This window comes from Adiantum capillus-veneris, chromosome 16, assembly GCF_014529385.1.
Source record: "Adiantum capillus-veneris isolate H3 chromosome 16, ASM1452938v2, whole genome shotgun sequence".
NCBI lineage: Eukaryota > Viridiplantae > Streptophyta > Polypodiopsida > Polypodiales > Pteridaceae > Adiantum > Adiantum capillus-veneris.
In genome coordinates, this window is record NC_140946.1 from 56,800,061 (window position 1) to 56,824,100 (window position 24,040).

Consider the following 24,040-nt stretch of genomic DNA (forward strand, 5'->3'; position numbering starts at 1 on the left):
CCCTCTCTCTTTGTATATTGTCAGTCCCTTTCACTCCCACCCATGTCTCCCAGCCTCTCTGGCTCCCTCCCTTTCACGATATTCATAACTTTTACATGTTTGCAAAGAAATTCTCATGAAACCTCATCTTTGACAACATTTTCGGGAAGATTGTGAATGGGTTGTAACAAATACCATTAATTATTATGAGAGTAGCATTATTTGGAACCTAAAGGGGAAAAAGTTAATATCGGCAATGAAGAATGAAGACGTGTAAACAAAGGGAAGAATGAAAGAAGCTATTTCTAGCCATTTCACAAATCTTTTGGTACCTCATTTGCTAGGATATGGACAATGATAACATATTGGAGCCCATTCATATGTTTAAGGAATTGGTGGAATGCATATCTTGCTGAAATAAAGGGCTTGGAACACCCTATGAAGGTGTTGTTCATGACACGAGGGATGCATGGAAAACAAGGGGGCAAATGTGACCATTGTGTATGCTCCCTTGTAGCACCTAGCTACCATGAACAATTTGATGAATGCATGGAGCTCATGGGAACAAAGTGGTGGAATAAGGGGTGCTTTTGAGTTGTATCTCATAATGATGGCCTAACTTAGTTGCAAAATATGACATCCCAATATGAAGAAACATTGCCCTTACAAAGTCCGTACAACATAAATATGCACTCATATAGGAATGCAGAAATAGTTCAAGCATTGTTCTTCCGGGTGACTTTGCTTCAACCCATTTGGTCAAGTAATCTGTGGCCACAATAATTTATTGCACCTAGTCTTGCATGTAGGTGGTTGTATTGGACCAAAAAGTGTCTATGCCCCACTTAGCAAATGTGTGTCCTCCGATCATAGGTCGCAATGGCATGCTGTTGATTCTAGTTGGCATTTTTGCTTGTTGGGACAAGAGCCGCATCGTCGAGAACAAATTTCTTCGCATAAGCAAATAGAGTTGGCCACCAAATAACCACCATCAATATAGCTCTAGTTGTGGTTTTGTGGGAGAAATGACCTCCTACGAGATTGGTGGGGCTTGTTCCAAGATAGAAAGATATTCATCCTTGTTGCCACACTGTCTGAGTTGTTGGTCCCTCCCTCTTCTATAGAGTTGATGATCGATCATCACATAGTTGGTTGCTTTAGTCTTGATCGCTCTTCATCTTTGTTTGCTCATGTCTTGTGGGAATTTCCTATTTGTCAAATATTCTACCAGATATCTACTCAATCTCGGTGTAATAGAGATCTCGAATAATGTGGCCTATTTTTTCCTTACACTAGGAACAATTGTTCATATAGGCATGAACATCTTGTTTCATAGTAGGCCAGTAAACTTCTAACTAGGTTAATCATCGCAAGGTTTGATCTTCTGCAAAATGAATCCCTACTACCACGGTATTAACTTGATTCAAGTAGTTTTCTTGTTCCTTAGGGCTAATGCACAGAAGTAGAATCCTATCTTTGTTTTCCCGATACAATCTCCCAGCTAGCAAACTGATATAGGAAAGGTTGCTCTATCAGTCGTGGTGTAATTGAAAGTGGGATTTGTGAATCTACTTGAGCAATGGTCATCAAAGAGACAAGGTTTTTTTACCATCTAAGAATAATTTCTACTATGAGAAGAGATAAGCATCTAGAAAATTATTATCTACCCCTTTCGGAGGCTCCCCCAAAGTTACCCTTAACAAGTGATCCGCTCTTTGATGCGTGATTCTCTTCTTAACTGCCACTGTAAATCAAACTCTAGTAGGATGATAAACCATCTTACTATCCTTCTCGTGTTGCATGGATTATTTACCAAATAGAGCAAGGCTTGGTGGTCCACAAAAAAGACAAATTTATTGGCTAATAAGTAGTGTCGGAATTTTTTGACTGCAAACACCATTCCAAGGCATTCCCTTCCAGTTGTGGTGTAGTTCTTTTTGGCCATTAGCTGTCTGCTAGCATAAGTGATAGGAAAATCCATTGTCCCCTCTCTTGGTTGAGTTAACATGCAACCTATAGCAAAACTTGAAGCGTCGACATACACATGGAAAAATTTATTCTATTGAGCTTGTAAGTGATTGAGGAACACATTTCCTCAACGGGGTGATATAATTGTTGCATGATTTCATGGTAATCCATAAAAATCTACACCCTATCTGAATGGCCAAGCAAAACATACAAACAAGATCTTGAGCTCACTGCTTACTAAGATTGTAAGCTCGGGAAGAGTTGATTGGGAAATGAATCTTCATTCAGCTTTGTGGGCTTATAGAGTGTCATTCAAAAAGGATTTGAACGATACTCCCTTTAACTTGGTCTAAATCCTTCTTGTGGTGGTTGAGGAGGCATATACATGTGTGAAAGAATCCCTTATTTTCCTTAATCTACACACATCACCTACCGTCACTAAAGCACTAATCGAATGAGAAAAGTGTCATTACTTGGCACATGTCTCATTTCACTCCATCGTATCTTGAATGACCTTGCCCTCCAAATCTATAATGCAAGGTAGTGAGCTTGACACATGCTTGTGATCTACAAGGATGTTATCATTTACCTCAAAAATGTCAGCAACCAATTCACTTGCATGAAAATCATACATTGGTCCATACATCGGTCATGGAATGCTCCATGACCTACTAGCATGAGGATAGTGATGATCGATATCGATACATGGGGGCAAATGAGTCCCATTTTTTGTGTCACCAGTTTTCTGACATCCTAAAATCAATGTAATGTTTAAAAGTGGACACAAATTGTCACCCCTTTACACTATCTTCTTGAAACACATACATCTTTATCACAATGGAGTGCGAGAACAAGATGCAATCTTTTGTCAGTTTCCTCACCTTGTTGAGTTGGAAAGAAGAGTAAACATCTTGCTCATTACCAATAAAGTTAGTGCTACAATAATTAGAAACCAAGTTAGTGCTACAAGCAGTAATGTAACATTTCATTATGAAATACATATCCACTATGCATCAAAATATTAATTTCATTTCTCAAAATGGGTATCACCTACTACGAGACGAGACCCACGTCTCTATTTGACAACCTCATTTATAGAGGGGATCTATGGTCCCAGTTGATTGTTCATTGTGGACCATTAGATTTGTATGGAGGAAAAAATAAGGGTTGGGTGAGATTTGACCTCATAATCTCCCTGTCCCAAGGCCATCGATTTACCACTAGGCTATTGCGCACATTTTGATAGGCAAGGAGAATGGTAGCACTACACAATGTAGTTCTAGCTTGTCGCTAATTCGAGACAACGAGTTCACATTGAGTTTACACCACAATAATATAGTACATATAGTTCAAGTTTACATCAAGTTCACACTTGGGATCAACGGTTGTGATCTTCACCGAAAAACAACGCCGATTTTTTACCGTAGATCCCCTCTAAAAAAATGAGGGTGAGGAGGCTACGAAACGGCAGCAGCGACTAGATCCTCGTCCTCGCGTGAACTCTTGCGCTCCTATCATCGTCCTCTCAAAAATACACAAAGAACGTGTAAATCTACCCATCAGTTTCCTTTACGGAAAAGCTTGTAATTTCAGCTTTAATGGCGTCGGATTTCTGACTCTGAAGGACAGAAAGCATGTGTTCAGCTTTTAGTCGAGCAGCGTCCGACTTGTTATGATTGATTGCTTCTTACCCCGTCGCTGCATTTGGGTTGCGTTTACGAACCCGCAATTGGAGCACACAGCTTTGATGCAAAGGCTTGTTCCTCCATTCCCAAAGCCCTGTTTGATTTCTCGGACGACTGAGCGGATTCAACACAAAAGTCTGCTAATTCTCGTGTGATTCGATTGAATGCACTCGTTCAATGGGCTGGAAGTACAATGCAGGCTTGCTGCTCATAGGCTCAGTAGTCATCATATGGGTTACCTCTGCAGAAGTTACCCAAGTAAGAGCTCTCACGCACTACATTTATTTTTTCCTCACACACGTCACAAACCAGCGTTTCCTGGTCTGCATAATGTGTGGATACTGTGTCTTGGCATGAAATCTTTTTGTTAGAGTCTTGCATTGATCTTGCGTACATCACCATTTGGACAATTGCAACTAATGCATCATCCATCATTGAACCCGATTGTTCAAAATGCAAATTGCAGATACATTTCTATAATGTGCATATTTCAAATTCACGTACTAATTGGGGAGGACATGTATGCTCATCAATATCTCAATAAAATCAATCTCTGTTTCATGAGATCGTGCAAAAAAAGAAATGGGTTTTTATGTTTGCTTCATCAGTTTTATTGCTCTATTCTGTGTAGAATATGCTTTTGTCTTGTATTGAATTCTACTGTTTTCCAGAGCATCTTCACGGCATACAAACATCCTTTTGTGCTTACGTTCCTTGGAGCATCTCTCATGGTTGTGTACCTTCCGGTTGCCCTCTTGAAGGATTTTATATTTAATTTAGTGAAGAGAAAATATTCATTAAAGCGCACTGCTTCATTAGAAATTGTTCCTTTAAAGACTAACAGTGGACACCCTCAATCACCGTTGAAAACGAATGGTCTGCAAAAGAGTTCAGATCCAGATTTACAAAATCTTTTAACAAGACATGAGGATTCTTATGTTTTGGAAGAAGGGACACTGAGTAAAGTAGATGACAGCAGTAGCTTTTTGAGGAGTTCAAATGAGTTGAGCTCATGGGAAATTGCAAGGAGGAGCTTTCTCTTAGCCCCATTGTGGTTTCTTACAGAGGTATGCAAAGAATTTTTGTATCTGTTTTCACTTGTGCAGGTGATGCATTACTAAAGATAATTTGAGCTTATCATTCACAAAGGGTAGAAGGAGGTTTGATACATTGATTGTGTTTTATGCTCACAGTATTTATCAAATGCTGCTTTGGCAAATACAAGCGTTGCGAGCACCACAATACTCTCATCTACGTCAGGGCTGTTCACCCTCTTCTTTGGCTACTGCTTGGGCCAGGATTCTTTGAATATAAGTAAATTTGTTGCAGTTTTTGTCAGTATCACAGGCGTATTTATGACCACGCTTGGAAAGACATGGGCAGCAGATGATACGCAGATCTCCTCAAATGAGTAAAGCTTCTTTTGAGGTTCAGCAAGTCTGTAAGAGCCAATAATTGTATGTGTATCACTAAAGGGATGAACTCAAGAAAATGTATTTTGGACAGGATGAGTGAGCACTCAATACTTGGAGATGCATTGGGGCTGCTCTCTGCAGTTACATATGGTATCTTTACAGGTGATAACATGTCTAAGAAACAAGCATTGTTTTTACATTTTTGAAGCTTGTGCCATTTGGTACTTACATGCTTCATTCTTCTTCCTTGTGTCGCTTATGGTGCAGTCTTGCTGAAGAAATTTTCAGGACATGAAGGGGAGGGTGTTGATGTCCAGAAGGTGTTTGGTTACATTGGCCTTTTCACTCTAGTCGCAATGTGGTGGTTAGGTGAGGTTAGTTGATTGGTTCTGCAGCATTAGTTCTGGTTAAAGTCTTGTCATCTGATATGTGTATATCCTTGTTTTGCATTACTATGATGCAATGCTACTGTTGTCAGAGTTTATCACCACCTAGAGCTACCTATAGCCTATCTCCCAGGAGCTATGTAGGGAGTGAGGCTGCTTTGTGGCAATGTTTGAGGTGGTTCTCTCATCTCCAGCCACGTTTGGAGCCCTATCAGTGCCTCGTGCTGAATATGCTGCCATGGTATTTTTCCCACCTTCTGAGTCTTTTTTCTTGTGGGAAACAGCTGAGAAAATATATGCATTAATACATCCAAATTAGAGTCTCGGGCCCATATGCAGTTGTCCCAAAATACACCATTACAGAAATAGGGGTCTAGCCCTTCCACAAGATACTACTATCAGGAAAATAGACTCCCCCAGGTTTATTAAAAAAAAAAAATCCTTTAGCGATTCCTGTGGGCAATTTTATGTATCTCTTAGCAACTTTCTGAATGTGCTTGGCAATAATTTCGTTGGTACCAATCAGGTCTCGACTTGATCATAGAGCTTCACATGTCACTTGTCAATAGGACCTATATATGCCATATTAAAGTCATGGTTTATTTGTGTATAGTCTTGGGCTCTCTTTTAACATATTTTTTTGGATCATTCGTTCTCAATCAGCAACATTTTCTTGCATGATTTTTTCAGAGCCACCACCTAAGAAGGAACTTCATGGAACCATTCTTTATCCACCGGATGTGCATCATTAAAAACCTTATTATTCCTATGAATATTAATACACCAAAGATTCTCTGCTTTGATTCCATTTGTGAACAAAGGTGTAAATGCCCTAAAAAGATGTTTCCATGAGAGGTCAATTGGTCATGCCCATCAAGTATAGTCATATCATGGTATTGTCATCATTGAAATACTCTTCTCATGCATTCATAAGTCAAGGATTCAAGCCCTCTTGCAGTCCATAAGCTGTCTCCACCTAAACGGTCCACCAACCTCCACCATTTACTCCCTTGAAATATAGGCAGCTGAGACATTGAGCAGGGGTAAGCCGTACGGCTCCTTCACAAGGCCATTGTATACACTAGCCAAGTGGTGTTAATGAATTAAGTACTCTAGTTCATATTTAGCTCGTGTCTACTTTTCATTTAACGTCCATTAACCATGACAACTGGTATTAGGCGAAGATCTAAACTTTAACCCTAGTTAGAGTTTCATTCAATTATCATCAGTACTATGCATGATGGAGCTGATGGTTATATTGTCTTGTGGGTATGTCGTGGTATTTAGTCAATACTATGCATGATGGAGCTGATGGTTATATTGTCTTGTGGGTGACTACCATGGGTCTATACCTTGCACTTTCCTTTATGGGTGAATCTAGGCTTATCCTAGATTCATCTAGGTATATTTTTTAGTCGTATAGCGGACATGCAGTCTTCACATTGTGAAGTTTTCGTCCGAGTTACGACCAGTTGATATTGTGCTAATTCTTTCTATCTTTGTGGTGCGTTTGCCCTATCAACTACCTCATTTTTGTGCTAATTTTTCCGATTTAATGCTTCTTTTAGTGCTAGGCTTCATTCTGGCTGAGTCTGCCCTTGATCTCCGGAGTCATGACAGAAACTCAGTATGTTGAACTTTGTGTTGATGTATGCTCGTGTGTGTGTGTGTGTGTGTGTGTGTGGTGTTGTGTTTGGGAGCATATGTTAGTACCTAGTTCTACACCCACTATTGGGCACTGACGACGTTAGTGGGGATGTCGTGGTATTTAGTCAATACTATGCATGATGGAGCTGATGGTTATATTGTCTTGTGGGTGACTACCATGGGTCTATACCTTGCACTTTCCTTTATGGGTGAATCTAGGCTTATCCTAGATTCATCTAGGTATATATATCATCAGTATCATGTAGTCCCACTAAGATCACATCCCAAGTAGGTTTAGTCATTTTCAATCATTATGAGCTTTAATCAAGCTCTTTAGCCCTCAAGTCAAACCCTCCCTAAACGGTCCACCAACCTCCACCATTTACTCCCTTGAAATATAGGCAGCTGAGACATTGAGCAGGGGTAAGCCGTACGGCTCCTTCACAAGGCCATTCATTGTATACACTAGCCAAGTGGTGTTAATGAATTAAGTACTCTAGTTCATATTTAGCTCGTGTCTACTTTTCATTTAACGTCCATTAACCATGACAACTGGTATTAGGCGAAGATCTAAACTTTAACCCTAGTCAGAGTTTCATTCAATTATCATCAGTATCATGTAGTCCCACTAAGATCACATCCCAAGTAGGTTTAGTCATTTTCAATCATTATGAGCTTTAATCAAGCTCTTTAGCCCTCAAGTCAAACCCTCCCTAGAATTGCTGTTAAAGAGTACTCTTCACAATCAATCCTGTAGGTCCCTTAAGGGAAAGCTCTCTTCTGCCTTTTGGAGGCCAAATTAGTGTGGGCTTCAACACACAAAGGTGTATGCCATCTAAGGGCGCACGATCTTATTGCCTCAATCGTTGCAATCAATTCTAGTTGCCCAAGTAAGGGTTGCTTGCCCAAGTAAGGGTTGCTTGCCCACATGGACAGTGGCAGGCAGTAGCTGAAATTGTGTAGCTTATATACGTGCGATTGGGCTGCTTGCTCCTAGCTGTGCGCGTATGTTGCACGTGTCAATGCAAGGAACTTGCCGATACACTGTGTGCGAGCCACAGATGGCTCCAAGCACGCAACTAGCCTAAACTAGTAAGCTCAAAGAGGACGATGGTGTGTCACTCACCGCTCTACGCTTGCTGTCGTGGAGGATTCCTCGTCGCGAAGAAGAGGGAGACGCCGCTACGCCGCGCTCAACCGCCTCGCCGCCGTCGTGCACACACACAAGGAGATGAAGAAGAAGAAGATGGAGTGTAACCGGCCTGTTCTTTCCAAAAAGGGCGGTAGACTTTACTTTAAACCTTGATTTAGCTTTCACCCATTATTAGTCGTCTATTTTACCTGTACTTTCAAGACACAACAAAGGGGAGAGGGATACAGGCTGCTAGATTGCACCTGTATGAGTAGACAGACACCAGATTGGCCCCTAACTTAGGCGCCCCTTTCGGTATTTCTTTATTGTTCAAAAGAGGGAATAAACGCTGTGGTTCCTACAAGCTGCCCCGCACAAACTCGGCTGAATTTCCACTGTTCTAGCCCGATTTCGGCAGCATAACTGTACTAGAACCCTTCACGGTCAGTATTCCCACGCATTGACTGACTTTCCCGACGCATACGGGCACTTTGCAAAACCTGGCGAGAATCTGCAGCACGCTGAATTCTCTGTTTTCAGCCCTGAAAATGCTCCAGATCGCCTGTACAGCGGTCCCCTTGCGTCCCCGAACCTCCTGGGGGTATTAGGGTCCGTTTAGGGCCAAAACCCTAAACCTGCAAAAATACACAGCAGGCTGTAATTCACTGTTTCGGGCTCCGTTTCGCGTGCCGGTCGCATCCATAGCAAGTCCTCGAGCTCCCGCACCTGTAGGGCTACTTGCCCTTTGAATCGGACGAGATTTCTGGCGTGAAACCTCTCCGAATTCACCTGTACCTGCGGGGGGATTAGCCGCTAGCTAATCCAGTACCTGTGCAAGAGGCTCTTGCCTCGGCAATCGCGCATGAACCCACACAACTGTACATTGGTCAAATGAAGAGCCCACTAGAGGGGCATAACATACTGCCAAAGGGGAGAGAGAGGGCAGTGCATAGCGTGCAAGGCATTACTCCTGGCACCGCACTGTGCATAAGAGGGAAAGCAAGCACTCCATAGCTCTTAACCTGTGACAAATCTGAAAATGAGGCTCTCCCCCTCCTAAATTCAGCGCCACTTCTTGTTGCATGAGGCAAGTGCACCAGAAGGTGCCACTTGGCACATTTACAAGCATTTTCCCGTTTCGGGGTTGCCACCTAAAAATATCCCAACCGGTTGCCCAGTTGACTTCACGGCAGAGTAAGAAAATATTCCCCTTGTCATTCCGGCAGTAATGACGTCAACACATTTTCAGGTCCCAAAATAGCAGTTCCCTAAATTTTAGGAGATGCTGCCATTGTATCTTTCTAGGTCATCCGACCCTCTTTGTACACTGCGGCCACACCCAGAACTGAAATGTAGCCTCTGTAGCAAAGGATTCCACTTTGGCTAGTCAATGACCCCACTTGGCTAACCATAGTCCTTGTCCAACCTTAGTGCTCTCTTGCCCTCAGGCCTAGACTCCCTCTGAACAGTTCCACACTAGCTATGCAATGCAGGGCAGTTAGATTTCCCGAGGGGTGTTTCCAAAAAGTGAAAGTAAATAGATAATAAGAAAGAAATCAACAAAAAGGATAGATAGTAGTCACACGCTGGTGACATACCCCCCTCTTGAAATCTCAAACGTCCTCGTTTGCATCTATGTCGTACATGCTTACTGTCAACACTGATGTATTCAACACCTGTCAACACATATACGACACATACATGCTCATTGTCAACCCTGGTGTATTCAACACCTCGTCGACTCATGTATTGCCTGCGTGTGAACCCTGTCCCAATGACATAGTGGTAGCTTCGCACTCTGCCATTGCTTTGAGTCACTAACGTTCCAATGACAAAATGGTAGCTGCACATTTTGCCAGTGTCTTATAGTACACGTTGGATCCCGTAACACTTTCGAGCATACCCAAACCGACAGTTTAAGAATGCAGTTACACATGTACTCTTCAATAGAAGCAATCACTGTATCCTTGACAAACTGACAAGAAATACTCACTTCTATAGCACTAACCAAACTTTTGGACATTCCATAAGAGCAATTGCCAAACTGACAATCTGTACAGCTCTAACATTCATGTAACAGGTATTTCATTTGAGCTCACTTTAAATACCATGTACATCATTTGTTTCAGAAGCCATTGTCACACTGACAATCCATTTAGCTTTGAAACTCAAGGGGTCAAGGTAGGTTGCAAATCGAAGGCTTCCAGGTAAAGTGATAACACAGTTGGTGACTCTGCAAGTTCACCTTCTTCCATCCACTTAGCATCCATTGGTGGATAGTTTCTGAACTTTACCAAGTAACGCCTAGCAACCTTGCCTTTCACTTTCCTTTCTTTGTGTGCCAAAATCTGTTCAGGGACCAAGATCTCGTCAAGTTCCTCGACTTCCGGCTGATCTTTAGCTGGCATATCTTCTGGCACATCACCCACATAGGGTCTGAGAAGACTCACATGAAACGCATTGTGAATCTTCCAACTGTCAGGCAATTTCAGCCTATATGCAACATCACTGATTATGTCGCATACTTGAAAATGCCCATAGTAACGCATGCTGAGCTTTGGAAACACTCTTTCCTTGCCCTTCATCTTCTTTAACCTTGCCTTTTCAAACCGTAGAAGCACCCAATCACCAAGTGAATATACCACTTCACGACGGTGACGATCAGCTGCTTTCTTTTGCTTTGCCTGAGTCCTTTCTAAGGCCACTTTGACCTTCTTGTACATTTCATCCATGTCCTGAACATACTTATCTGCTTCAAATATCTTGTCCTTTGTATGCAGTATGGGAGGAACTTTCTTGCCACCTTCAACTATCTCAAAAGGTGCCTTGCCAGTTGATGAATGCACTGTATTATTGTATGCATACTCCACCAATGGCAAATACTGCTCCCACTTTCCTTTATGCTCTGACACATAGCACTTCAGCAGATCTAGGACAGTAGAATTTGCCTCTTCTGACTGCCCATCTGTTTGAGGATGAAATGACGAAGAGAATTTGAGCGTGGTACCCATATTCTCAAACAAGCCTTTCCAGAACAAACTAGTCATGCGTGGATCACGGTCGCTAATAATCGACTGTGGCATGCCATGATACTTGAAAATATTGCTCATAAACAAGCGTGCCATTTGATCTGGCTTTATCTTCTTCCTGACAGGAATAAAATGAGCCTGTTTGCTGAATCTGCAAATAATGGTCCAAATACCATCATTTCCTGTCTGCGTTCTCGGAAGATCAAAGATAAAATCCATAGCAATACTTTCCCATGGTTTATCTGGAATAGGTAGTGGTTGCAATAACCCTGGTGCCTTTTGCCTGTCAAACTTGACCTTTTGGCATATTAGGCATTCTCGCACAAAGGCATCCACATCCCTTCTCAATGTAGGCCAATAGAAGAATGTCTCTACCGCTTTAACTGTAGCATCGATACCACGATGCCCTGCATACGGTGGGACATGACTCTCTTCCATAACTTTGCGTCGCAATGGCTTTGTGACACACAATCTGCCATGCATCATCATGAACCCGTCTTTAAGAAGATAATGTTCATGACGTTGTCCATCCATTAGCTGCTCGAAGACCCTTGCAAAATCTTCATCATTTGCATACTGTTCTCTCATATCATCAAGTTCATGATGATAAGGAATCGACACAGCTGAAATTTGTGGCTTCCTTGACAAGGCATCAGCCACAACGTTCTTCTTGCCTTCCACATGCACAATCTGAAAATGGAACATGGACAAGATATTTGCCCATCGCATATGCTTCTCAGATAACTTTGTCTGTGTCAAGAAGTATCGCAAGGTCTGATGGTCCGTTTGGACAACAAAGTCTGCACCTAGCAGGTAGTGTTTCCAACTTAAGAGCGCATGAATCACAGCCAGTAACTCTTTCTCATAGACCTGCATGGTCATCTCTGGCCCTTGCAAAATTCTGCTCTCATAGGCTACTACCCTGCCATCTTGCATTAGCACTGCACCAATGCTACTACCGCAGGCATCACACTGGACCACAAATGACTTCCTAAGATCCGGCAACACAATGACTGGATCTGAAGTCATCTTTTCCTTTAAGAGATTAAAAGCTGAAATCTCTTTCTGTGTCCATCTGAAGGTGACTGCCTTCTTTTGAAGAGCATGTAAAGGTGAAGCAATCTCAGCGAAATTTCGAATAAACCTTCTGTAATAGGAGCATAGTCCCAAAAAGCTTCGGACATCATGCACCGTCTTCAAATTTGGCCATGACTTGATCGCTTCAACTTTTGCAGGATCCATTCTGACACCATCCTTTGAGACAATGTGTCCCAGAAAGTGAATCTCTTCCAGAAAAAAACTCACTTTTCTTTGCATTGATGAGCAACCTATGACTGCGTAGCTCTTTGAACACAATGGCCAAGTGATGCCTATGCTCCTCTTCATTCTTTGAGTAGACTATCATGTCATCAAAGAACGTACCAACAAACTGCTGGTGTGGACGGAAAATTCTGTCCATCATCCTATTAAACGTAGCAGGAGCATTTGTGAGACCAAAGGGCATCACTAAAAATTCGTAAAGGCCAAACGTTGTTCTAAAAGCAGTCTTGTGCACATCCTCTGATCTAATGCGGATCTGATGATACCCACTCTTTAGATCTATCCTGCTAAACATAGCTGCTCCTTCTAATTTGTCCATAATATCATCAATTCTAGGTATAGGGAACCTATTCTTGATGGTATTCTTGTTCAGTGCACGGTAGTCGATGCACATACGCCATGAGCCATCCTTTTTTTGCACCAACAATACTGGAGAACAAAATGGAGATGAACTGGGCTGAATCAGCCCTTTTTCTAACAACTCCTGTACTTGGCCCATTATCTCTTTCTGCTGAGCCGCACTAACCCTGTACGGAGGCTTATTTGGTGGGCTACAGCCTGGCACCAAATCTATCGCATGGTCCTCGGGTCTCTCTGGCGGTAGTTGAGACGGTAATGAATCGGAAAAACAGTCACTATACTGTTGTAAAAACATTGACCTTTCTTTATCTAGCACAGATAAATTTGATTCATCACAATCTGACACTTCACGTGCAAAAACCAAGTACGCAGAAAGATGCTTTTTCATTACAGAAGTAATAGCAGAAGCTGATACAGTAGGAATAGACTCCCCTTTAAGCTTTACATCCAGAATGTGAGTCTTTCCCCTGCTCTGTACAGTGATCTTTTTGTTGTAGGCATCCATGATTCCCTGTACACGAAACAACCAAGGAATACCTAACAACACATCACATCCGTCCAGTGGCATGATGTAAAATTCTTCAGCATCTACATAGGACTGGATATGTAGACGCAACTTTCCAATGATGGGTGTCACAGCCTCTGTATGGCCAGGACATGCCAAACCTGCCTCTGCTGTATACCCCATCTCTTCAGGTCTGATTCCCAACTTTGAAGCCAATTCTGGGGAAATGAAGTTGGCTTTGGCACCTGAATCAAAGAAGATAAGCATTGTTTGATCCCTGACCTTTCCCCACGCTCTGCAAAGCTCACTTGCATCTGAATTTGGCTTATCGCCCACCATATCTGGCACTAGACCAGCCATGGGCTTCTTTCCTTTCCTGTCTTCCTTGTCATCAGAATCAGCTGGCCTTTTCTTTGTAGGACATTTGTAAGCAATGTGGCCAGGCTGCTCACATATAAAGCATTTGTTCTCTGTCCTCAGGACCTTCTTTTGCTCTTCTGACTTGCGAGGAAAACGTCTTTTCCATTTCTTTGCTGGTCCTTTTTCTGATTCAGCCGTAGCTTTGTCTTTCCCTGCATTGGCTGACTCCTAAGTCCCTTTAGGAGCCTCATTGGGAACGTGCTTCTTGGCTGAATTTTTCTTGCCTGATCCTGCCTTGACGCCAGTGTTAAATTCACAATCTTCTCCCTTGAGCAAACCATTGCCAGTGTTTGCTACCTCGATGAGCTGCGTCAAAGTAGCGACTTTTGTCTTTGTACAGTACTTTCTCAATCCTTTAGGTAGGCCACAACAGTATTTTTCAATCTGTTCTGTCAATGGCACAAACCTATAGGAAGTTACTGGAAGTAGAGCTTTCCAAAACTTCCGATTGTAATCATCCAGATTTCTACAAGTGGCAGCATTAAGTCGGTGCCATTCTGTCATGACATCTGCTTCAAAGTCATCAGATAACCATGCTGCTGCAAAAATCTGCTTGAAGTAAATCCATGTGGACGGAGCTTGCCCTTGAAGCAATAAAGTTGTCCACCATTGTCCCGCATTCCCTGTCAAGAAAGTGGCTGCCTTGCGGACCTTTGAAGCCTCTGTAAAGTTTCCCCCTGCATAGGCCTTGTCAAACTGCTGGAGGAATGAAAGAGCCTTCTTCCTGTCATCAAACCCTGTAAAGGTCGTGAATGACACTCCTTTGCCACCTTCTTTGTACGGAGTTGGCCTCTCCAGCGGCGTTAAATTGTCATATGGAAGTGACTGAAACATGGGAACACTATTAAGGTTCATTTGTGTTCCTTGGCCGCTATTAACTTGACCTGGAAATGCCGTATTTGGCTGCTGATTTGTAATTCCAGCCATACCAAAATTTACTTGTGGCATCCCAAATTGTCCCTGAGTGCTTTGAAACCCTGGTTGCATACCCATGACACTGTACATGGGGTTAGGCATCATCGTTTGAGCACCCGCAAACACTGTTCCTGGCGTATAAAACTGATTTCCAGGTGCATGACCAGCCATGCTCTGAAATACCGATCCACCTCCAAAATAGCCAGGGTGTACTGAAGGTGGTGGGAAGACCTGTTGCATAGCCTGTAAGTTGCTTCCCTGCCCATTAGAACCAGCTATAGGCTGTTGAAAGGTGGCGGGCTGAATTGGTACAGCTTGAAAAACTGGCATCTCAGCCACCTGTTCTTGCACCTTAGGCACAGGTTGTGGAGACTGCATGTTCTCCGTCAAGTGTACAGGTGTTTCCATTGACTGTGTGGTATGAATCACCTGTGCTCGAGCCTTAACAGGCTTTTCAATATGATCGAGTGACCCAACTTGCTGAGACGGAACAGGAGGTTGCAGAAAGGCTAAAAACCTCGGATTCTGCATTACTTGTGTGAACATAGCCACAGCAGTAGCCAACTGGGTCCTGAATATATGGTCATCTGTCTGTCGTGGTCTTGAGGACTCACCCACTTCATGTGTCTGTTGACCCTGTGAAGAGGAAACCTCTTCAGTCACATCATCTGGTCTGTCAGCCATAATTGCAATTCCCTGTGTCTGGTCTATGATCCCCTGTGTCTTCAAGCCGAAAACTGCCCAAGGCTCACTTCTATGGGAAAAAGTGATTTAATCCCGTCGATGGAACCATGAAACCGGCCTGTTCTTTCCAAAAAGGGCGGTAGACTTTACTTTAAACCTTGATTTAGCTTTCACCCATTATTAGTCGTCTATTTTACCTGTACTTTCAAGACACAACAAAGGGGAGAGGGATACAGGCTGCTAGATTGCACCTGTATGAGTAGACAGACACCAGATTGGCCCCTAACTTAGGCGCCCCTTTCGGTATTTCTTTATTGTTCAAAAGAGGGAATAAACGCTGTGGTTCCTACAAGCTGCCCCGCACAAACTCGGCTGAATTTCCACTGTTCCAGCCCGATTTCGGCAGCATAACTGTACTAGAACCCTTCACGGTCAGTATTCCCACGCATTGACTGACTTTCCCGACGCATACGGGCACTTTGCAAAACCTGGCGAGAATCTGCAGCACGCTGAATTCTCTGTTTTCAGCCCTGAAAATGCTCCAGATCGCCTGTACAGCGGTCCCCTTGCGTCCCCGAACCTCCTGGGGGTATTAGGGTCCGTTTAGGGCCAAAACCCTAAACCTGCAAAAATACACAGCAGGCTGTAATTCACTGTTTCGGGCTCCGTTTCGCGTGCCGGTCGCATCCATAGCAAGTCCTCGAGCTCCCGCACCTGTAGGGCTACTTGCCCTTTGAATCGGACGAGATTTCTGGCGTGAAACCTCTCCGAATTCACCTGTACCTGCGGGGGGATTAGCCGCTAGCTAATCCAGTACCTGTGCAAGAGGCTCTTGCCTCGGCAATCGCGCATGAACCCACACAACTGTACATTGGTCAAATGAAGAGCCCACTAGAGGGGCATAACATACTGCCAAAGGGGAGAGAGAGGGCAGTGCATAGCGTGCAAGGCATTACTCCTGGCACCGCACTGTGCATAAGAGGGAAAGCAAGCACTCCATAGCTCTTAACCTGTGACAAATCTGAAAATGAGGCTCTCCCCCTCCTAAATTCAGCGCCACTTCTTGTTGCATGAGGCAAGTGCACCAGAAGGTGCCACTTGGCACATTTACAAGCATTTTCCCGTTTCGGGGTTGCCACCTAAAAATATCCCAACCGGTTGCCCAGTTGACTTCACGGCAGAGTAAGAAAATATTCCCCTTGTCATTCCGGCAGTAATGACGTCAACACATTTTCAGGTCCCAAAATAGCAGTTCCCTAAATTTTAGGAGATGCTGCCATTGTATCTTTCTAGGTCATCCGACCCTCTTTGTACACTGCGGCCACACCCAGAACTGAAATGTAGCCTCTGTAGCAAAGGATTCCACTTTGGCTAGTCAATGACCCCACTTGGCTAACCATAGTCCTTGTCCAACCTTAGTGCTCTCTTGCCCTCAGGCCTAGACTCCCTCTGAACAGTTCCACACTAGCTATGCAATGCAGGGCAGTTAGATTTCCCGAGGGGTGTTTCCAAAAAGTGAAAGTAAATAGATAATAAGAAAGAAATCAACAAAAAGGATAGATAGTAGTCACACGCTGGTGACATGGAGATGGAGCAAGAGCACTCTTGAATTGCACAAATGAGAGAATAAGTGAATTTTAGGTTTAGTTTACTTTTATATGAGCTCGCCCCATTCACACTTGAGCGCCCATGCTTAGCCAACTAATCCCTTGGATATTCCAGTTAAAGTGCGCCTCTCATCGGCGATCACTCTTACCCTTTTCCTATTGGACCGACAAGCCCGGTACCTGACTCTAGCAAATAAATAATACGGCGTCCGTCTTAGGTGATAGGAATGTGCGTGAGGGTTAACATGCTCCATTCCTGATGTAGATTCCGTCCTCGGAGGCTATTGAGTTGAAGCTCGTTCGTCGAGGTGGAAGAGCGTTTGAGATGAATGTCCTTAGCCTTCTTTAGTCATTGCAAAATCAAACAACATTGGCACAGTAATTGCATTCTCATATACAATTAAAAAGCATATGCAATTTAAGGCACACAAATTGATTGGTAGCATAATCTATACCATTTGTCAGCAATAAACATTAAATTGCAATATAATCAAACGTATAAACAGTTGGGAAGGTAAAAAACTAAACAAGTTCGGGGTTGCTAATTCAACGGTCGAAAGGCACTAAAGATTGACCATTAATACCATGGGTAAGCTTCTTAATTTTCTCTGGTCAATTAAGTTGTTTAATCGCGAGAGCTAAGTATTTCCTGTTCGAGGGTTGACTAGAGGCTATATCTAAAAGACCTTGTAGTTAAGCTACGATAAAAGGAATTTCTCATGAAATCATCGCCTTATTGATTACCTTTTCTTTGGCCCCCCAAAGTCTTTTCACAGTGATTCAATTTTGATGTGTGTGCTTATTTTGTATGCCTTAGGTTTTTTGCTTTTCAAGGAAAAGCGCACACACCGGGAACCTCTAGGGCTCTAGTACCATAGGCGATACATGTGAGTGGAGTACCAAATCAAGCCGAGGTTTCTCTTCCAACTTAAGATTTTACATTGTGGCACTTTGATTTTTTGTTTGTTCGTTTTCAGCATTTTAATTTTGTAACTTTGGGGGGTGATATAACACTGTTACTCTCCCCAGGCTCATCACAGTAGTAAACTCCCTTTATAATACTTAAGCTAAAAGTCAATAGGGACTAAGCCCACTAAAAAGCCCTAGTACATTTCACAAAATACTGCCTAAATTGGATTAAGAACCTAAGTAACCGTTGATTATTAGGAAGGCATTTCCCATGGTATTAAGAGAAGATCTCTAACACCGAGCTTGGGCAAACTAGCTTAGTCGGATTGCTTGATTTATAAACCTAAACAAGTGATTATGACAAAAAATTACATTGAATTAAATGTTTGATACTAAGCAAATGTGATGGATATTATGCTATCAATCACAATTAAAGGAGACAAACATGGATGCAAAAAGATAAGGGGCAATGCTAATGGACAAGAAACACCTGTTTGTGTTGATGGTCGCGCTTGATTTGAAGTGTTAACGAGAGAAAGATTCCATGAAGGTCCAAATCCTAACCATAGCAACACGTTCCTGTACATACGAGGAAACGCAAAGAATACCTCTAGGAGGCACATCAGTGGGAAGAAAGAACTTTGCTAATCACTAGAACTCTAAAACAGAAACACTCCTATCATACTAATTCTACCTACCCTCCATCACTCGAGTGATGAGGATCAAAGGTGTTTGATGATATAGGTTTCTGTTTCAGTGTACCGGATGTGAATGTATAGGTCTAGCCAATGTTTTGACTTTTATTGTGCATACTCGTTTGCTAATTGTTGTTGCTCTTTATTATTTTTGTTTTTTATGGGTATAAGGCTTTATATATACATTCCCTAAGATTGGGAGATTGAGAGGTCAGGGAGGAAGGTTGAGAGGGGAGTGAGTGAATGATGACTGTCAGCAAACACTCCCCCCTTCCTTGGGTAGATCATACCGTTTGAAATGTACTCGTCACTCTTTGAAACTAATTGTTCTAGTTGGTAATATGTGAGGATTTTTGCCAGTAGTTTTCTATTACCTTAGGTACCTCGTCGAGTTGCAAGGGTGGTAAGGTACTCTCCCAGGATCGAACTTGAAGTGGTTCATCAGGTGATTCTTGAACACTGGGAGGTGTGGATTCCTTTGTAGCTTTATGGAGGTCCACTATTGTAGGTGGAGGCTGCGGAGAAGCTTTTACCTCTATGGATACATTACATGAGGAGCTAGAAGCTTCATGGGACTCCCCCCTTCCTGAGCTAGGTGGAACAAATTGTTTTTTCTTTAATACCCAAACTAGCTCTGGAGCGGGTGTGCAACATTTAGTGATTTTTTTCTTTCCACGATCGTCAATCCGTTTTGGAGCTACAGGATTAGGCTCACATGGGTCAGGTGACAAGTAAGAACACAATCTACGTTTTGGCACGTAGATTTGATCATTTCCTTGATAGTAGCGTTGGGCTTCCAATAGTCGTCTAGGAATCCACCGCCACGTTTCCTTACATTTTTTGAAGCGAGTGGGACGTCTCTTACCAGGCTCTTGTCTTTTAGCACTAGCTATGGTCGCTAAAGAAGCTTTAAGGACCCACTTGTATGTTTTCTTCGTTATATTAGGATAAGTCTTGTCAGAAGTTGTATGCATTGCTTGTAGCATATTTAAAGGTACAGGGTAGCATATTTAAAGGTACGGGCATTTCATCCCCCTCAGGTGTTAACCACGTCGTCCCCCTATTTCCCAAGTGTCTATGGTTGCTGCTAGGTGGACCCAATCCACATTGTCCGACTTAGTCATCCCAGGTAGTACATCCATATAAGGAGAATCTTCCCCAACATCAGTGTCCGCTTTACACGTGTAACAATACTACAATGGGGCCGAGTGAACTGTGGTGTCAGATCTATGATCAATTATAAACTTGTTTCCTAGAGGATGTGCTCGACCAGTCACAAGATCCACTCGAATGACAGAATCTTGGAACTGCAAGTAGACATGGTTTTTAGACCAGTCATGCACCATTTTTGCTTTCCTCATGAAAGGACGTCCTAAGATCATCTCAGATGCCATAGTGTGCTTAGAGAAATCCATAACAATGAAAGTAACTCTTATTTTATGTCCAAAGACCTGATCTTTAGATCTTCTAGCATCCCAATAGGTTTAACAATAGAACCATTGGCCATCTTCACTACTATGGTTGTGGTTGCAGGATGAGGTCTTCCCATAGTTTCCCAGCAACTTTGCTAACCCCAGCGCCACCATCAAGGATTCCCTTCACAGTTAATCCCTTAGTAGTGATTGGTATGGTCGCATTGGATTCATCACCCGCAAAGTATTGTCCCAACTTGTTAACAGGTATTTCTATAACAAGGTTCTCATCTAGGTTAGGTTGTGGATCTAAGTGTTTCTCCTCTATTGGCATCTCCCTAGCTCCATCCATCTGTGCAAATTGTGGTAGCCCAAACTTTAGTTCTCCATTGAGGAAGGCTCGAAGAGCTGAGAGTAGCTCAGGGTCTTTATATAATTTGGACACGATGGTGGTTCTAACTTCTGAAGACATGAAATCCATCAATTTGGCAATGTTTAAAGGCACCTTTTGGACTTCAGTCCCTTGACGTGGGAAAGATGGGATCTCCATTTTTTCGATAGGATCAGGTAGTCCCTCTGTAAACATTCTTTCCATCAAGAAGTGTACGCCCACTTTTCCATGACTTTAAGTCACTTTCTTCTTAGATGACACTAGGTATGGCTAAGGATCTATGGACTTGGTGAGGTTGTTGTTGCGTAGGGAACACGGTGTTTGTAATCTGGATATGCATAGGTGCTGGTTCTAGATCCCTTTGGGTATCTTCTACCAAACTCATTGATTGCTTGACGCGCACATTTTTGGCGCCGTTGTCGGGAAATGCCATACACTATCCTTGAGTGGCACTCTGTGCTTCTTTTGTGGTGCAATTTCAATTGTAGGAAAGGTAGGAAAGGAAAGTGTGTGTGTTGATGAGAAGGATTTTGTGTTGCTACTGTGTATTTCTTTGTTACTGAAGTTTTGAAAGGTTACTGTGTTTTCTCTGTGATAAGGTCTTAGTATTAAGGTTGTTAGTTCTGTGTAATGCAAAGTAAAGTAAGTAGGAAGTAGATCTGTGAGAGCTAATGAAGTGTGTTAGTGTGTAACAGAAGGTGTATTAGTTGTAAGTAGGTAGGTAGAGTGTGTGTGTGCTCGCGCGCAAGCCGCGGCGACCTTATCTCCAAAAAAAAAAAATAAAAAAAAATAAAAAAATTTAAAGGTAGAACTGGGATCGAGAATATCTCCCAGATCCAAGCTCAAGCTCACGCTCAGGCTCACGCCTCAGTCGCCCTTTAAAATTACGTATTTTAGCTTCACACGTAGCTAAAAATCGACTCTTTTGAGAACCAACGGAGCTTCAGGTGACCGAATGTTGTGTTGTAAAGCACACTGCGATCCTTTGAGTGATACGCTCGTTTTGAGCTATCACACACTTTAATCAAAAAATCGATCATTAAAAAACTTAAAAAAACATAAAAAAACGAATGCCTAAAAAAGTAAGCGGTTAACCTTCGAGGTTATTTGCAACGCTTGTAGGGTGTCAAAGGCACATGCATCTGCGCTCTGGTCGTGTGCTAGAGACGGAGCAACTAGAGAGAATTTCGACTTAACGCGAGTTCTCATTATCCACCTAACTTAGGTTCCGGACCCTCGGCGGGGACCCAAGGTAGTACAAACCAAGACCTGAACATTGCGGCTAGTGACTCTTCCTTTGACTACGACGTCATGGAGGGTTTCCCAATGCCTAATCCCGATAGCTCAAGCCAAGACATGCATGCCATGGGTCCGTGGTCCGGGCCGAGCGTGATTAGCCGCTTGAAGGAAATCTTTAGTAGAGCCACTCGCTCCGAACATGGAGCTAATGATATAAATTAGGGAGGTGGAGAAGTAAATTCTCCATTCATGACCAACGTAGACTCTAGTCCTTAGAGAGTGTGCACGTGAATACTCCATTCACTGCACCCCTTGACTCTTTAGAGCTATTCCCCTCCGAGGTTATATTACCTGATGGTAGAAGCCTTGCCGAAGTGCAAGAGGTTGAGCGGTATATCCTTGGAATGAGGGAAAAGGAAATCGAGAGCTTACGCAAGGCGGAGCAACGAAGAGAGTTAAAATCAAAAGCTCCTATGTCAATATCCTTGCTAGGAGAGCAATCGAGGGCTCCTAACTTAGCAACCGCTAAGGGCCAACCCCTAGAAAGTAACATTGCATTTAGTTCAAAGGACACCCCTAGCACCTCAAGTTTAAATGGAGCGTTCCTAAATGAGAACTGGGAGTACGAATTACAAACGGAAACTCTAACCGACCTATACACAGGTCACACCTATCACGTGGGTTGGTTAGATGTCCTACAATCCACAATGGGTGCTACTAGTGTGGAGAATCAACAACAAAGAGTTTGTGAGGTCATCCATAGGGTCATTGAGTTAGAGAGACAGAACAAGGGGATCAATTACACATCGATTACACATGAGTATCGGCATTGTAGACGTGTTCGCTTGATTGGTTTGCATTAGTGTCGCGTTCTTTTGTAGCCTAATAGGACACTTGGCTACACGATGTGGACCTCCACACTCATAGCATGGAAGAGGTGGTCTCTTAGCAGTGTAATTGATATTTTGGCCTCTTGCCGCAAGAGCAGCTACTTGATTGACAGGTTTTGACTTGTCCCCAATAGTCTTCCATGTAGTATTGTGGACTTTCTTCAAGCACATCCATCCGATAGGCAATATTAGGATCTATATCTTTCTCACAGCCTTCCAAACAAGCAATAGATGACTCACAACCCACTTGATTCAGTGAAGTGATTCTAGGATGTGGTGGTTGCGGTCCTAGCACTGGAGGTGGTAAGGGTGTTGTTTGAACAACATTTTGGGCCCTAGGGACTCGAGGTGTGTCTGTCCATGCTAAGGTTGGTCTATTGGCCATCGCGCGCTTAAATACTATGCAATCCTTAGCTTGATGACCATACCTCCACACGCATTGCAGTTCCCATTGAATTTTATCCTAAAAGTAGGGCATTCACTGGTACTATGCGGTCCATAGCATACTGAGCACCATTGTTGCTCCCTTCTTGGATACATATGATTGTTTTGCGGAGAACCATTGTCTCTAAGACTCTCTTGAATAGCCTCGGTGAGATCTGCTAAAGTCATCTCATATATCTTTGGCTCCTTAGCAATAGGCTTTAGGGTCATTGACTGATGCCTTGATGCTTGCGAGCTAATAGATTTAAGCTCAACAGACACTCTTTCTCCTTGAATCATTAAATTATCCTCCAATTGGATTGCATTGGTGGTGACTGCTTCCCAAGTGGTGATACCTCTAATGACTAGGCCATTGTAGATATCCTCATGTTGTAATCCCCTAATGAATCTATCAAGCAATTGATTATTATTGAAGCGCTCATTTGGATTACAATGAGAATTCAAATGCTTCAAGCGACTAATAAAGTCTCTCACCGACTCTCCTTCCTCTCGTTGGGCTTCCTGGAGCTGAGAGGCTACTCCCCAAAGCACTCCCTCTCGTATGTATTCTTTCAAGAACAGTCTCCTAAAGAGTAGGGTAAATCGTTTTTTCTTCCACCCTTAGGGTTCTATACCAATCTCGAGCCTTTCCACTTAAGGTTAGGCTTAAAGCATTACTCTTATGCAGGTCATTGTGTTCTCCTAGAGAATCGCATATTTGTTCAAACACTTCGATATGCTTTCTCACATCCCCGTCTCCACTAAATTTTTGTGTGAGCTTGGCTATTTGTACTACCTTACTTCTAGGCTCTCTATCAGGTGTGTGTCTCATATTCTCAGCAATAGATCGACCAATAGCTTGAGCAAATGTTGCCAAGTCACCTAGGTGAGCAGGCACCGTGGGTGAAGGTGCTCCAGAGACTACATGTGGAGTAGGTATCGGCATTGGGCTTGGCGCGTAGGAAGCCCTTGGGTTCCACGTTGGGTACGATGTTGTGCCATGTGGTGGCCCAAAGTTCATATATGTGG

The 24,040-nt window shown here is 43.0% G+C and overlaps 1 protein-coding gene across 4 annotated transcripts in view; it reads left to right on the plus strand.

The window, feature by feature from the left end:
* The first annotated feature begins 3,437 nt into the window (after positions 1–3,437).
* LOC147439087 (thiamine-repressible mitochondrial transport protein THI74-like) overlaps positions 3,438–24,040 on the plus strand; it is a 66,544-nt gene continuing 45,941 nt past the window's right edge. The window contains exons 1-7 of one of the 4 annotated variants that reach the window (XM_086485012.1): positions 3,438–3,890; positions 4,304–4,699; positions 4,826–4,887; positions 4,972–5,043; positions 5,139–5,209; positions 5,315–5,421; positions 5,526–5,674. In XM_086485012.1, the coding sequence (XP_086341138.1) occupies positions 3,810–3,890; positions 4,304–4,699; positions 4,826–4,887; positions 4,972–5,043; positions 5,139–5,209; positions 5,315–5,421; positions 5,526–5,674 (938 nt within the window). In that variant the 5' untranslated portion in view covers positions 3,438–3,809. Of the gene's footprint in view, positions 3,891–4,303; positions 4,700–4,825; positions 5,044–5,138; positions 5,210–5,314; positions 5,422–5,525; positions 5,675–24,040 lie in introns of all 4 variants that reach the window. The other 3 variants (XM_086485011.1, XM_086485015.1, XM_086485014.1) reach the window with 3 other exon arrangements.